This window comes from Azolla caroliniana, unplaced genomic scaffold, assembly GCF_043228905.1.
Source record: "Azolla caroliniana isolate FFs.n. ecotype wild unplaced genomic scaffold, voAzoCaro1.0.p SCAF_319, whole genome shotgun sequence".
Classification (NCBI taxonomy): Eukaryota; Viridiplantae; Streptophyta; class Polypodiopsida; order Salviniales; family Salviniaceae; genus Azolla; species Azolla caroliniana.
Genome location: NW_028230754.1, coordinates 18,741 through 35,241, shown reverse-complemented (window position 1 = coordinate 35,241; position 16,501 = coordinate 18,741). Strand labels below are relative to the sequence as shown.

The 16,501-nt window shown below is 38.0% G+C and overlaps 1 protein-coding gene across 1 annotated transcript; it reads left to right on the top strand.

The window, feature by feature from the left end:
- Window positions 1-5,006: 5,006 nt before the first annotated feature.
- On the top strand, window positions 5,007-13,306 carry LOC147848573 (uncharacterized). Its single transcript, XM_087338359.1, has 12 exons — window positions 5,007-7,027; window positions 7,133-7,289; window positions 7,368-7,423; window positions 7,509-7,569; window positions 7,654-9,168; window positions 9,300-9,890; window positions 9,968-10,129; window positions 10,960-11,228; window positions 11,319-11,430; window positions 11,524-11,781; window positions 11,869-11,915; window positions 12,277-13,306. Exons 1-12 carry the CDS (start codon window positions 5,625-5,627, stop codon window positions 12,338-12,340), a joined length of 4,695 nt encoding a protein of 1,564 aa, XP_087194485.1. The 5' UTR covers window positions 5,007-5,624; the 3' UTR covers window positions 12,341-13,306.
- Window positions 13,307-16,501: the final 3,195 nt, after the last annotated feature.

Sequence of the window (16,501 nt, the reverse complement as noted above, 5' to 3'; positions counted from 1 at the left end):
AATTATGGTTGCATTTTGCCATCCTCCCCACATGGCCATAATCCTTGCTTTTGGATGGATTCAGTTTTCATTTCTAGGTTTTTGGTCTTTGATTTTAGAGATTTTTGGTCTTGAAATCAACATTAGGTAGCTCATGATCTTAGAAACTTTTTGTGACAGAAATTTGTGTAATTTGAAGTTTTAAATATGTTTTGGTGGTTGAAATTTTAATGCTTCAGTGAAATATTAGACGAAACAGTGATTGGAATGATGTCATACTTTTTGTTTTACATTGGAAAGAAGATTTGCATGTGTGTTAATTTTAATGGTGGAAGTTGTATATAGTTAAAATGAAGAGATTTTGATGTCAATTTTTTTTACACTTACAAGGTTTTTAAAGTTTTTGATATCAGGCTCTAAGTTGGGATCCTACCCTGAGTCAATCGGGATATTGATTTTAGTCGGGCTCTTGCCTTGAGTCAGTCGGGATACTAATTTGAGTCGGGCTCTTGTCTTGTGTCGGTTAGGCTACGACATTTAGAGAGTCATGCTACTAGTGACAGATGCTTATAGTCTCTGGCTATCGAAAACTTGTGCGCTTTTTTAGATTTAAAGTTTATCTGACAATGCAAACTACACATGCTATCGGCTACGCACCCAACACCGTCTGTGGTTGTGATTCTCTCACTGGCCTCTTTATGATTTAGGTGTGAATAGACACGAGCATGCAGACATACATACATACATATATTATATACGAACATACAATGTTAGAATGTTAGACAATTAGATTGTTCGTCTCTACAAAGTTTACCCAATAAAATTTAGCCTAAGGTTAGTCACACACATAGGGCAGAAGGTAAAGATGAGCTTGCGATGTTTTAGAACCACAAGTATATTCAAGGAACTTAAACTTTATGATATAACCACCATGGATTACATCCTCCAATTCAATATCAATAACTATAGATATCAAGTTACATGCATGCACCCAAAACTCATTAGGATGGTTCGAATATCAAATGCTAATACCATATGGTACCATATGTTAAGATATAACTACATTTTATATTTAGGTTTCATTGAGAACTATCCTTTTTTATAAATGTATATCAAATTAACTAACAATGAAAGAAATTTAAGTAAGATGTTTCAAATGTAGAATCCTTTACGAGGTGGAACTATTAATCACATTTGATTATCCATATCTTCCGCTTAGAAATTGTTCTTCAAACATCTTTTGTGTAAGACTCAACCAACTTCTCCAAATACATTCTCATTTCAGTTAATGTTCGATTTAAGATCATTTGTTCTAAGTAACTCCAAGTTTATAAATATTCATTCTACAACTACACACATCTCTCTTGGCGGTTATGGGGCAAGTAAATATCAAAAACATTAACTAGATTGAATAAGACGTGATAGTGGTGTGTCTAGTTTTTGTACATTGGCTATATTTACATTATTGTAGAAGGAATCTAAAAGTGGAATGCACGATCCTTCCACTTGTGAATGCGAACTTGTTACATACACATGCCCAATTTGTCCACCTACTCCAGCCATATCATCAGCTAACACATAACCCAACTGCTCTGACCATGTCTCACCGGTTAGATCTATTGGACCAACATCTTGACCTTCCAGGCTGAACCCTTCCCTTTCTGCATGCATTGCCCAGGTGATGATGCTTGCTATCACATGCGCCCAAAAAAGAAAAGAAAAAAACTAACCCTAGCTCGTGATATGTACATGTTGCCTTGCAACCACAAACACATGGGTCCTTTCTTGTAGCATGTTGTTGATGTGATGTTTGTTTCCTCCATTCAAGTTACTTGTGTGCCCTCCTATTGTCAGCTCCTAGCTCCCCAAGCATGACATCTCATAGGAGCATTAATCCTTGTTTCCTAACAAATATTTGATACTCAATTGCCATTGCTATATATATGAGGGAATTGTTAGTTTCCATGTTCATTAACTAAAGATTGATGATCTTATCATGCGGGTCGTCTTTCCAAAGCTAATATTACCTTTAACCCAATGGTGAAAATTAAACACTATTAGCCGCAAGCATGCCTAACATGACATTGTGATTGTTTCCAAACTGATTTGCTTCATGTGAAGCAAATCCAATCAATCCATTCAAACTCAAGTTGAAATATATCCAAAAATACATATGATGCTTCAAAATGGAGGAGATTTTGTATATGTTTCCACTGCTTCTAAATACAATGAATTATCTTTATAGGATAGATAGGTGATTGACAAAAACATGATTTTGTCAAAATGCCCCTCAGATATCTACTTCGTTGCATTTCTTAGAAGGCCCTCCAAGTTTACAAAATCCTTGAAATACAACTATTAATATATTCCCATTTGGTCATTAAACCAAAAATAATAATCTTAAATGTGCTATGTTCAAGTTGTTTGAAACTTAAGAATCTAGATTAGCAAAAGACATGGTGTAAATGAAGCATAGACTCAATGACGCGTTTGAGTAATCCGACCTTTGTAACTTGTGGCTTTTTGGGTGTGTTGCAAACTTCACATCTAGGGAATTATGATAAAAGAATGGTACCATCTTTTTCATATGCCATTCACTAGAGAACCGTTTGCTTGTGACAAATATTCAATGGCGTGAGAATCAAGAAGAGAAAATTTTACATATAAGGTCAGATGGTTTTTCATTCCATGATTTCATTGAATGAATTTATGTACGATGACAATATGAACATTGAATATTACATTGTAAGGAGATTATTAGAAGTTTGTCACCCTCACCCATAAATTATTGGGCTCGAACCTATTGACATGCCATTGAACACATGTCAATTCTATCGTATCCATGGTTGTGTAAAGCTAGCAATATCTTTGAGCTAGCCAAACAATGATATTCCTTGTGGAAAACAACTTGCATTTCTTTAGAAAGATTTGAAGTCACGGTAAGGTTTCTTTAATTGTGTATATTTATTTACACATGCATATACACATCCGTCAAAATCATTTCGTAATAATATAGTACTACAAAATACTAGGAGTTGGAAATGGCTCAATTCAAACCTAAACCGAGCCGTTTAATTGTTTACGCTTGAGCTTCATAAACCGGTTTGAGCTTAGTTTGGCAACGCTCAAGCCGAACTGAACTAGATTGGGCCAAAGTGGTTTACAAACCGGTTAAAGCTAAACGGTTTGTCCAAACTTGTTTATTGGTAAAACTGGTTTCGGAACCAAATTGGTCAAACTGGTTAGCCTTAACCCATTTAGGAACCGGTTTGGTTCAAGTTTGAAAACTTCCAAACCGATTTAGCCAAAACCGAACCATTGTCGATTCCTACAAAATACATATATATACATTCGGAGTAATATACTACAACAAAATATTGTGGCATTGTTTGGTAATATTAAAACAATGACTAAATATTCTCTATATATACTCTCTACTTTGGCATGTGAGTGATCGTAGGAAAATACACGAGACACAAGTGCATAGCTCCTCTACGATAACATATGACACTCTCTTAGAATACTATTTTATTGATTCCCATTGGTCAAAATTTTGCCCTTGGAAGACATTAAAATGTCATCATCATCCCTCCCCCTCTCTCATCCCAAGAGGTTGTATTTGACCTTCAACAATGATGATAAAATCTCTCTTTCATTATATCTAGCAAGCAAGGTCTTGTTTATTTAAGACACCCTCATGACACCAAAATATTACAATCTAGTATGCAAAATCTAGTGCGACTCATCTACAACAATTAAACAACCAACCAGGATATTGATAAATCAATGAAGTTGACCCTTCCGCACACATGATATTTGATGTATTTGCTTGTATGAAATCTCTTGAGTACAAAGCTGAAGGTCTCACAAGTCTATCAAAATGGAATAGTCAATATAATCGAGGACAACATTTCTACTAGAGTCCTCTTCACCAAGAAAATGATTATTTGGAGGCACAATTGCGAATCAATTGATTCTTCGGTAGACGACCGATTGATAAAAAAATTAAGAGTGCAACCCTTCACGATTAGAGTTCTCAAATCAATACAAGTGAATTATTCAGAGTTTTTATGTTATTATTGTTAATCAAAGAGCTCACCAATCATCTAGTTGGAAGCAACAATCCATTTACACTATCATTGGAATAATTATAACTATCATTATAGGCCTTTGAGAAAAAGGTCAAAAATATTATCGTTCATAGCAATGGATTAAATTGGCTATGATGATTTTTGGCGGTTTGTTTCGTGCCATACTTTATTTTATATGCACCAAACTAAAAACTCCTTCTACCCATATATGGAATCACAATAATCACTTGTAGCATTCTCCTTCTACTAGTGAAATCACGACTATTGCCTTTTAAGGAATGCAACAAAATGAACAAGAAGGGCATGAAAAAAATGATTCAAAAGTCTTTAACACGTGATAGAGGTACTCTATTTATATAAGACATGAGTCACAATAAAGTTACGTGCCTTATAAATAATGAACTGGCATTTCAACCTAACTAGTAATAACATGTCTCGGGGGATCAAAACATCACACTCGGTCATCCATACGACGATATATTTTTTTTAAGGTAATACTCGCATAAGGCCTCAACTGGAACAATCTCACCAATATTTCGAAACTATGAAATGCACGAATTTTGGTATAAAAAGAAGAGAGCTGAAATCTGCAAGGGAACCATCTTTTATGAACGATCTGTTGGGGTCATATGGCCATTGACATGTCGATACTTCACAAATCCGTAGGCAATGAACACCGAAGCTTTTTGATACTTCACAAATCCGTAGGGCGATGATGAAGATTGAAGCTTTTTGACTAACAAAAAGTGTAAGGGGGTATGTTTCTAAATTCTCATAACTTATAAGGTCGCCTCACTTGAAGAGTCGGTTGGGCTTTGGCCTTTTGACTTAACCACAGTTACCTAACCTAACCATGGTTAGCTAGACTTGACCACGGTTAACTTGACTTAACCACGGTTTACCTCTGTCTCTGCAGTGAGGGCTAATGCCCACAACCCACAAACAGAGAGGAAACCTCACAGAAGACGAAGACAGAGACAGAGACAGAGACAGAGACAGAGACAGAACCAGAACCTCTATCATCGCCATAGCTTCCGCTCGGAGCTTTCTTTCTTATTCAGATCGAGACTATTCACTGACAAAAAACAAAAACAAAAAACCCTTTCCCTTTAAGCTCTGATTTGGACGAAGTAAATCTGTTGTTTCATGGTCAGATCCGAGTTTTGTCTCTTCTCTACACAGAGATTAAACCCACCCGAAATAAAACTCTTAAACTCGTTGACGTAACACAGAGATCCTTTGGGTCTAACCATAGCTTCAAAAAGAAGGATTTTGCTTTCATTTTTCACAGACTGAACATTTGGATATATGAACATGTTCCAGGCAAGAAGTTTTTAGTTTTCTCTGTGAGCTTCTTATTATCATACATGCGTATTGAAGAAGATGAAGAAGTAGCGGAAGAAGATAAACAATGCATCAAGATGAATCATTTCACGCCCTTCGGGAGTAGCCATGACTGTAGCTTTTCCATATCTTAACTGAAAAATAATCTCCTTTAGGTTTTCTAGCTCTGTAGTCTTTCATTATCTAGGACAAAACAGGATCATAAGCTCAATGGATCAAGCCTCGTTAATTTGTGAAATAGATCTTAATCTTGAGCAATCATCTGAGTTATTCAAAGATGATACAGGGGAAGAACCGGGCATTGTTGGAGGACCTCAGGAAGCTGATGAACCACAAATGTTAAATGATGTCGAGATAATGGAGAATGTACCAGAGAATGTACCATTAATCCCACTGGAGAAGATATCAGAGTGTGTACCCGAAAATGTACTGGAGAGTGTACCCGAAAGTGTACCTGAGAGTGTATCCAAAGATTTACCTGAGTGTGTACCAGAAATCATATCAGAAAAGGTACCAGATAATATACCCAATACGGTAGCAGCTCTTCACGAGACAATACTGGAGAGTGTTCAGGAGATGGTATCAGAAATAGTATCTGAGAAGATATCGGAGCATTCTGAGGAGCCAGAAGAAGGAGAGATTTCAGATGATAACAATGAAAGTTTGGGAAATGTTGATACGCCAATATCACCTGCACATGAAATAGATGAACCTTCTGGTCTGAAAACGGAAATACCCGAGAAATCTTCAACCATAGCTTCGGTGAGATGGCCAGAGCGATCAAATGGCGATGTTGTAAAGAGTGGATGGAATTGGCCAAAAGAAGCTTCTCCATTCTCGGGAAAACCTGATAAATTCTACCAATTTGCCTGGGCTAAAGGTGTTCAAGGAAACACCAAAGAATCAACGATAGATTCTCCTCTAGAAGAGGCTTCATCTGTAACGAAAGGAAAGATTGGTGATGCCGATTCAGCCTCAGGTTCTTTGCTCAAGTCTTCATCCTGGTCTGGGAATAAGGACATGGACCTCATCGCTGAAAGCAAAAGTGGATGGATTGTGGGTGATCAAGGCATGAAATATGTTAGCTTCTTGAGAAGTGATGATGGTTTTATTTATTTGCAAGATGGAGGAGAACAATCTGATGTAAAATGGGGGAAAGGACGAGGCAACAAAGGAATCTCGGAAAGATCAAATATGTCAAAGAATGCAAACAATAAAATGGAGGAGAAGTATAGAAATATTCCGGAAGGACGAGGTTCGATACTAGACAAGGGATACCGAAGGCGATCAGATTCTGTTAGATATGCTAAGGATAGTAGAAAGAGGGATTTTCGAAGCGCACGAGGCGAAAGGAATCTAGAAATGGGAGAGAGAGAAGGGAAGAGAGGAATGCTAGCTGAAATAGGTGCCGTGGGGTCTGATAAACCAGCAAGGTATTCAAAAGGAAGAGAAATAAATCCATTGGATATGTCATTTCCACAATCCAATCTCAAGGGTAGGAGGGATTCCGACGCTTTTGATCACGTTTACATCATGTCAGATTCACTCAAAGACAAGCTTTTTGCAGAATGTAATGAGTTGCTTAGGAATGTTAGTGTCAAAGATGCCCAAAAGTGAGTTAGAAACTGTTATATATAACTAATAAATGTTTGGCTATTCATAGCTTATTTTAGAGAATGAAGCCTTTCTATTCTAATCATTCAACCCATTTGCTTCAGTTCTTTTATGACCGTCTGTAAGCAACTACGAAGGGCAGTTAAGATTCTTCGAGATCTCAATAAAAGAGTTCTACAATTCAAGCATTCAGAAGGGTATCAAAGGAAAATTATTGCATTCACAAGAGACGTCTTCTCTGGAATAAGAGCTGCGTATGAGGTGAGTGAGCTCTTTAATCTATTTTTATTGTAAAAGCATTGGATCTTGAAGTCTGATGCTTTGGGCGCTTTTTTGTAGGTTTGGAGCACTCCTATTGGAAGAATGCAAAATGAGGGGACAGAAGCATTTCCGAGGTTTTCTATCATATAAAACTTAGGTTTTACATTTATATTTTGTCGAATAATTTTAATTATCACTTTTTTTTCAACAATTATTTAGGTTATTAGACCTTGCCCGAAACAGATGCCAAAGTCTTTTCACATCCAAGCAAATCCAAGAGGTCTGAGCAATTTTATTATTCAGTCATGAGAGAAGGCTAGTTTGTGAATTGCAGAATTCTTATTTTTTTATGTATTTCCTGCAGCTTGATTCCATAATGTCATCCTTTGGATGTCTAAATAAGGGAGATTACATGCCAAACTCATATTCAAAGGGATTAGAATCTGAGAAGGGAGAAGATAAGGAATGGAGGTTTGGCGAATCATCATGTAATACATCAGCAACAACGCAGCTTGAAAGTGATAGTAGTACTGATACCTCTGCCAATGGTAGGACTGAAACAGAGCAAATATCAACCACCGATGCCGAAAGGCATCTTTCAGGCATTATTCCTGCTAACAACAATATTCATGTTGTAGACAATACTAATGTGGCAGGAAATATAGGTCTTGGTGGTTGGATTTCTTCCATCCCACAAGAACACTATGAGGCTCAAATTTATGCTTTTCCAAGGGAGATTTCTGCTACTTTGAATCCGATTGCCAACCATGCCATGAATTATCAAGAGACCATAAGCTTCTCTAATGTGACCCCGATTGCAAACCAAATTTCCACAAATTTGACACACTTGGGATGCCATCCCATGACTTTTCAAGATGGCATAAGTAAAAGCTATCCAACACATGCATTAGGAGGCGGTGCAGAGACTAGAATGACTAATATCCATACAAGGGAGGTACAAGTTTCTACCATAAAAAATGATAGATTTGTACCCAATATTGATCCTGTCAAAGCTCTCACTTCATATCATGAAAAATTTGCCGGAAAATCTCATACTGGTTATACTCGACTGCCGAGTCCAACGCCTTCAGATGAAGATGACGATGCAACTGTGAATAATCAGCTTGAGACTTCTAGGCTCAATCCTGATACTAGTGAAATTCAAGGAAATATGAGGAAGAGTGAAGTATCACAAGGTAAACAACAAAATTTCCCATTATCAAATGTTCCTCAACAAGATAGCAGTAGCATTAGTAGTGGTAACAGAGTCTCTTACACTGAATTAAAGCTATTTCCGAGCTCTGTGCTGCCTGTTGCTCGAGTGGAAGATATGGACCCAGATGGACATCAAACAAAGTTAATGCTTGCAAAAAAGAGTCGAGATCCGAGAAGAAGATTAGTTAATCATGCTTTTGAAGGAGATATTTCACAAAGTGAAGGTCCAAAAAAACTTTCTACTGAAATGATATCTGCGAAGAAGCATGAAGATCTTCTAGCATGTCAAAATAATCCTTTGCTCAAAGGTGAACTAGTTTCACTTTTAACATTGGGAACAGCAGGAGTATGGTCATCAGAACAAGGGTTAATGCCGACTATACCCGAAACCTTGACAAATATCGATTTAGATGATGAAACATTACGTATGCGTGCAGATTCATCTGGTGAAATTTCTCAACGAAAAAGACAGTTTGAATTGTTAAGCCAAGAAGTTCCTACGAAAAGACAGAAGCCTGTCGCAGATGCTAAGGATGGAGATGACCTTCCACTAGTGCAAAGTATTGCTTCTACTGACAATATCAAACAGAGTTTTATGGATGATAAGACATCTATACTAAGAAGGACACAACATAAGCTGCCCAATGCATCTTCGCATTCACCAGTAGGTTTTTAATTATATTTTCAAGGCACTCTTTTGTTATTTTTTTGTTACGGTGTATTCAAAATAACTGACTGTAATCTCTTTCTCTTTCTCTCTCTTTCTTATTGGATTGCTTGGCATTTTCTTTCCAGACTGATTCCTCTAAGCCAAGAATGAAACCAAGGGACCCTCGACGAGTGCTGCTTGGAAGTACTGTTGAAAAGTCCAACAACCAGGAAATATTATTACCTGTGAAAGGTAATATTACCACACCATCAGGAATGACCATAAACCCGATGACTCATTCAAAAGCAGACATTGCTGCAATTGATTCTTTTGTAGCTGAGGGGAAGCTTATATCCTCTCCTAACAATGATGAAACATCACCTTTACTTGAAGGCAATGACCCATCTCAAGATATTGATTCGACTATAAATGGGAGTAGGGTTGAAGATGTTTCAAGTATCAGCAAACCTATTGGTGTTGCAAGTAAAGTGTCTGCCAGCAATGTAGCAAGTAACTTGGACTTGAATGGAAGCGTCTCAACAGCAGCTCCTAAACAATCAGAAAATATAAACCATTGGAATAATTTAGAACCACTTCTTGAGGGTCTTGATGAGAAACGAAAGCAAGCAGTTAGACAAGAAAGAGCAAGAAGAATAGAGGAACAAACCAGAATGTTTGTTGCCAAGAAGCTATGCTTGGTTCTTGACCTTGACCATACACTTCTTAATTCAGCTAAGGTATTGGAAAATTTTATTCCTTTCAGTTTGTAGGTTAATTGGGCTTGTCTTAAGTGGACGTCCTTTGCTATTTCTAGTTTGCTGAAATTGAAGAGGAATGGGAAGGCAAGTTGCGGGTGAATGAAATGACAGAGCGTGCTAAGTTTGGTAAGGAAGGCAACAAACGTGAGTTATATCGCTTTCCCCACATGAGCATGTGGACAAAGCTACGTCCTGGCATATGGAACTTTTTGGCAAGGGTAAAAACCTTATATTAGACATCATATTTGGTGGTTTATTTGATTAGTTCAAATCTGGACATATTTGTATATGTATTTGTACTTGTAATATCAAATTTGTCTTTATGTTACTCAGTGCTATCTTTCCATCATGGGTGGAAAGTCTGGTCATCACTGTTTAGAAATGGTAGAAATTAGAATCTCAGTGGGATGCTTCATATAGTTAGCATTACATTATATGAATGCGGATATATGCACCTTCAGCTCCTCTTGGGCATACAGATTATATGTGGAGGCATGCCATATTGCATGCTTTGCACGAAGTGATTTCTCCTTGAGATGAGATGCCTTGTGCTGTGTGGATTTGTACTCATATTTCTACCTCTTAAACTTGGTTATGTATGTGCTTGCTTTCCTTCATTATGCTTTTTCATGCCTTTCTCTCATTCACTATAATGCAAATGCTGATATATGCACCTTCAACTCCTTGGGCATACTGGTGATACGTGGATGGATGCCATAACATCTAGTTCATTTTATGCCTGACATTTTTTCTACTTTGAGATGGGATGCCATGTGTAATGTAGACACTCACTGGTAAGACATATTTCTAGTTCTTAAACCTGGTTTCTTATGTGCTTGCTTTCTTTTATCACACCTTTCATCTCTCTCTCTCTCTCATTCATGCTGATGCTTGTTTGTATATGCCCCGGGCTTTACAAAATTAACATGTATTTAGTTGTCATTCCTGCATCAAAAGTGGTAATAATCATTGAAGCACAGCGATCTCAGAAATTTGGCAGTATAGCTAAACTTTGCGTTCTCTTTGATTTTCCCTCATTTTTTTGTAGGCTAGCCAATTATATGAGCTTCATGTCTACACAATGGGCAACAAAGCTTATGCAACAGAGATGGCGAGACTTCTTGATCCCACTGGGGTTTTGTTCGCTGGGAGGGTAATTTCCAAGGGTGATGATGGAGATGTGTCTGATGGAGATGAAAGACCTCCCAAAAGCAAAGATTTGGATGGTGTGCTGGGAATGGAATCAGCTGTAGTCATTATCGATGATTCAGCACGTGTTTGGCCACACCACAGACATAACCTTATTGTCGTGGAAAGGTGAAATCTCGTTGGTTTGTTGATCACAACATTGCTGCATTGCATGTTTGCAAGTAATTATGTTTGAATTGCTGTAAATGATCTCCATAGGTACATGTACTTCCCTTGTAGTAGAAAGCAATTTGGTTTGCCGGGTCCATCACTTCTCGAAGTGGGTCATGATGAGAGGGAACCAGATGGCATGTTGGCATCAGCTTTGACGGTTAGCCTATTTACTTTTTGGTCTATGTATATATGTATCTACTAGCAATCCTTCATTCAGCAATCAGTAGAGAATCACATGTTTAAATCTCAGGTAATTGAGAAAATACATTATGAATTTTTCTCAAAGCCAAGGCTTCATCAAGTTGATGTGCGTGATATTCTCGCAAAGGAGCAACGGAGGGTTTTAAATGGTTGTAAGCTTATATTTAGTAGAGTTTTCCCCCAAGGAGAGATTCAGCCTCACCTACACCCACTCTGGCAGCTAGCTGAACAATTCGGTGCCATATGCTCCATGGCCATTGATGACAGTGTTACGCATGTGGTGGCAATTTCCCTCGGGACTGACAAGGTAATGTCTATGAAAGTAATTATAAAGGAAACTTAGCAATAACTTGTATTATGATCTGATTTGGCTTTCCAACCGTGTGATTTTCAGGTCAATTGGGCCTTATCTACTGGCAGATTTGTTGTTAGGCCTAGTTGGTGAGTACATTAGATAATAGATCACAATCCCATTCAGTTAATTTTCTCTTATTGGTTACCCCCTCTGTGGGGGGGTAGGTAGTTGTACCCTCGATCTACTGCTTTTTAGCAGAGGCCATTGCCTGAACCACCAGGCCAACCCTGACAAGCGGAAGAAAAAAGCACCAAATTACCTTTTAAGTTTTTTAAAATTACCAGAAATTCCCACTATTAAGACATAATAGCATTCTGGTAATTTTGGGAACTTAACAGATTTTCTGCTAAATAGCAAAAAATCAAGGAGTTTTAGAAATTCATCCATATCTAAATTTGATTCTACCTATGTAAGAATCAATGACTTGATTGCTGTTTTTTTCGTCAGGTTGGAGGCTTCAGTGATTTTGTACCGACGAGCAAATGAGCAAGATTTCGTGATTGTACCATAGATTCCTTTTATACCAATCAGATTGTGTGCTTTCAGCATGCATACATTTTAGAAGAGTTCCTGTAGGATACTTTGACAGGGCCTTGTGATTCTCCATTGCATTGAAGCAAAGTTTCACGACGCCCTGAAGATTAGGCCGAGTTGAATTCACAAGGTCTCAAGCTTGAGCTGGATCTTTGTGAAATACAAAAAAGATCCAGTGGAATATATGATGACGGAAGTTTGGAAACAAACTTAGATTTGCTTCTAATTTATATAGGGTTATATTGTGGTCTGGTATTAATCTTTGGTTCCATCCAAGATCAATCAATTCCATGCTTCCTCATAAGCGAGAGGGTCTCAATCCATGTAGTGTTACTAAAGAAGATTAAACTGTAAATCAATCTCATTTTCAGCCTTTTCCCACTTCCTACCTTTGAGAATGCTCACCTGCTCACAACCTTGGAGAGGGTGTGTTGTTTTTTCCTCTATTCTAAGGTGTAAATTTAGAGGATGGCTCGATGAAGAGGGGCGTTGGAGCTTGTGAGTTTACCCATGTTATTCACCTTACCCTCGACAGAACTGAAGCCTTGATAAATACATTCACAAGTTCTATACCCCATGGTGGGCCATCATCAGTATGCCATGATGATAAAAACAAAAAATTAAGTGGCCAAATACAATTCAACCATATAAGGTTTAGTAAAAACAACTTGATTTTCATTTACATGAACGAATGCCAATAACACTTGAGAAAGCTCCAAAGTGATATGACAAGTTTCACAAATCGAAGCTTCCATCATGTAATGTTTAATGTTGAAAAACAATCTTCTTGGCCAAAGAGTGACATGAAGTATTTGCTGAAGCTTTGGCTGAAGTGTATCGAAGTACTATCTTGATCCTTGGCATCAGCTTATCAAATGGGCATATATTATACAATTCTTATCAAATCAGTACACTTATATTCTGGTACTAATTACAATTGAAATACTCTTGTGAAATACTTATTTGAATGAGCATATACTTAATGCAAATGCTTACATAGCAGCATAAGTAATTTGTATATTTGTCAAATAGTATTTATTCACAGGGGATGCCCTTTACCGAATAGGGATTATAGGTATTGAAATTGAAAACCTTTGTAAGCAATGGCAAACATTATTGTAAAAAACCCTGCATTTCTATTGACGTGATCCATCTAATAACTCATGAGAGATCAATGCACCATATTCATATTCAAAAGATATAAAAACACAACGAAGGAAAAATGGAAATAGATAGCAATGCAAGACGATCAAAGTAATCACCATGTTTCAAAATGATGTTGACCATGATGTAATCTTGATCGTGTAAGCATCAACAAGGACGTTTGCGTAGAACTTGTATATGTTGGACTTGCGAATTTGTAAGCATGTTGTAATAAAGTGTGGCTACAATTGTTTTATATTGAATACAAATAGTATGAACATCTTGTGGCTTGTATTGACATATCACAAGTTTTTTGTTACCTAGTATTTCAAGTAGTAAGGGAAATTGCAATTTCATGACAAGCTAGAAAATGTACAAATTTTGTAGATAAAAAAAGAGAACTATTGTACAAGGAGAATGAAATTAAAGGGATATTATGTATACTTAATTAGTTTAATGTGATGTAAATGGCCTATAATATATATAGTTCATAGCATGTATGCATGTGTCCAAATTGAAACATGCCATGTTGATTATTGTTATTATTAACACTTTGTTGTCTCATGGCATGACACACTCTTGTTGTTTGTATGGAAACCACCTTCTAATAGAGAGCATTGTAATTCTTTGCAAAAAGAGTTATTGATGTCTTCTTGGTTATTATGTTGGCCTAGAAAGGAGAGATTGCACTCTCAATTTAATCGATTGTTTTGTTTAGAGGTCAAAGAGGTGAAAGAGATAATAGACACTTGATCACAAAAAAATTGAGTTTGTTGAAGTGTGGCAAGTTTTACATGTTCCACTCAATTATAGGTTTATCTGCCAATAACTACACAATATTGCATTGATGCAAGGTCCTTTATCTCAATAAACAGAAAAGCAACCATGGGTTGATTGGTGTTTATGGGGTCAAATGTCGTTTTTACAAGTAACTACTAATCTCTTGTATCATGGCTCTGTTGCGTCTCTTTGATGGCTACTATTAAGGTTGAACAAGAATGGAAAGTACATAACTCTAATTATGGATGGTGGCAGATATTAAATGTGGTTGGCATTCTACATTGCCAAGTTGTATCAAAGGTTTTGATTTGGAGAGTTTTGATTGGGGGGTTTGCCTTTGGGATTAGCTCTAAAGCAATATGGACTACCAATGAGCAATTGCTTCTTTTGCACTAGCTCAAGTGGAAGAAAGTGGTCATCGTTTCATACAATGTCCAATTGTGTGTCCGATTTGGAGTTACATTTCTCGAATTCTGCAAGTTTTATCACAATGTTATTTAACGCCAAAACAATGGGGTGTTTGCTCAAATTTGCACAAGTCGACCCGAAATTAGAGATGGAGATCGTTTTTCTATTTCTGAGGTATTAGGGAGTGCATGATAATCGGGATATGTGCATTGCTTTCAATTTGATGGCAGGCATAGAACGGAATCAAAGGATATTTATGACAATTGAAGGGTGTATTGATGTGGCATTTTTTATTTATTGGAGCAACGACTCAACTCAAGCTTAAACCGAACCGTTAAACCATTTAAAAGTGGTTTGGTTCAGTTTAGGCTTAAGCTTCCTTAATTTGTTTGAGCTCGAACTGGGATGGCTCAAGCCGAACAAACCGATTTAGGCTAAGCCGGTTAAGGTGTAATCGGCTTGGCGAAACTGGTTCCTGAACTGGTTTAAGCTTACCCGGTTAGCCTAAACTAGTGTAGGAATTGGTTCGGTTCAGGTTTGGGAACTCCCAAACTAGTTTAGGCTTAAACTGTTTGGTATGGATAAGGCCAAACCAGTTAAGCTGAAACCGAACCATTGCCGATTCTTAATAGAGTGTTCTATGTTGCCTAATGGCAATTCAAAATGTTCCACTACCTTGTGGTCACTGGGTGATCGTGAATTTGTAAGTAGAGTTTTTCACACACATTTATTAACATATGTAATTGTAATAACGACCAAAGAACCTCTCTGGAGTGATGGCGAGGAGCAGGAGCAGAGCATGGCGAGAAGAGGAAATGGCGAGCAGGAGCAGCACGGTGAGGAACGCGCGCGCTGGTTAGCTGTGTGCCGCTGTCCAAGATCTCGGCCGCTCGTCAGAGGCTGTTCGGCTGCACAAAGTGCCTCGAATGAACCACATTGCTTGTGAGTTTACCTACCCCTACAGTGTCAGTTACGTTCTTATTAGGGAATAAGACTGAGTGTAGAGCACTAGAGGATAAGGGAGCCAAAGGGCAGCGGGATACAAGAAAACATGGTGGCAAGGGAGCCATCTGAGGGTGGTAAAGCAGACTCAATGTCATCGATTAAAGTACCAGCGGCAAGGGTGCCGCCCGTGCGGTGGGTGGAGTCGAGGTATGCACTACAAAGGATGGTTAATGGCCGCGAGAAGCAGCAAGTTGGGAATTTGGAACATAAGGAAACAAGTGACGCTTGGAAAGTCGTAGGGAATCATATTAATGGAGGTGCTGGTAGGATAGGTAAGGATTCGGTGAATCAGACAGATAAGAGGGGATGGATGAAAGAGATGATTAGGGCTCCTTCCAGCAGTATGGCTACAACCCTCTTTGTAGATGATGGCAATGAGGATTCACGAGTGTGGGGAGAATCGGAGGTTTGGAAAGTAGATGCACGGAAGCAAGAAGCTGGAGGAGATCATGCCAACCTTGCATCATGGCAAATGGATGAAGAGGGAGTAGAAGAGGGGCAACGGGGATTGCAAGGAGGATCGTCTCAAGGGTTGCCTATGGTGGAGAGTGAGGCCATAGAGTACACGTTACAAGTGGAAAATCTTTTGAATGAATGTGGTCAGGCACATAATGCACATAATACATGCACGAGAGGAGATGATGATAAGGATTTGAAAATGGTGGAGACTTCCGATGTATTGGATGTTTTTCTGTCCGAAGAAGAAAGTACAATCTTAAATGCCAAGATCAAAAGATTAAAGAAATGTTCGTTCATTTGTAAGCTATTTGGTGGTAGGCCCAACAGAGGCATGGTCCGTGAT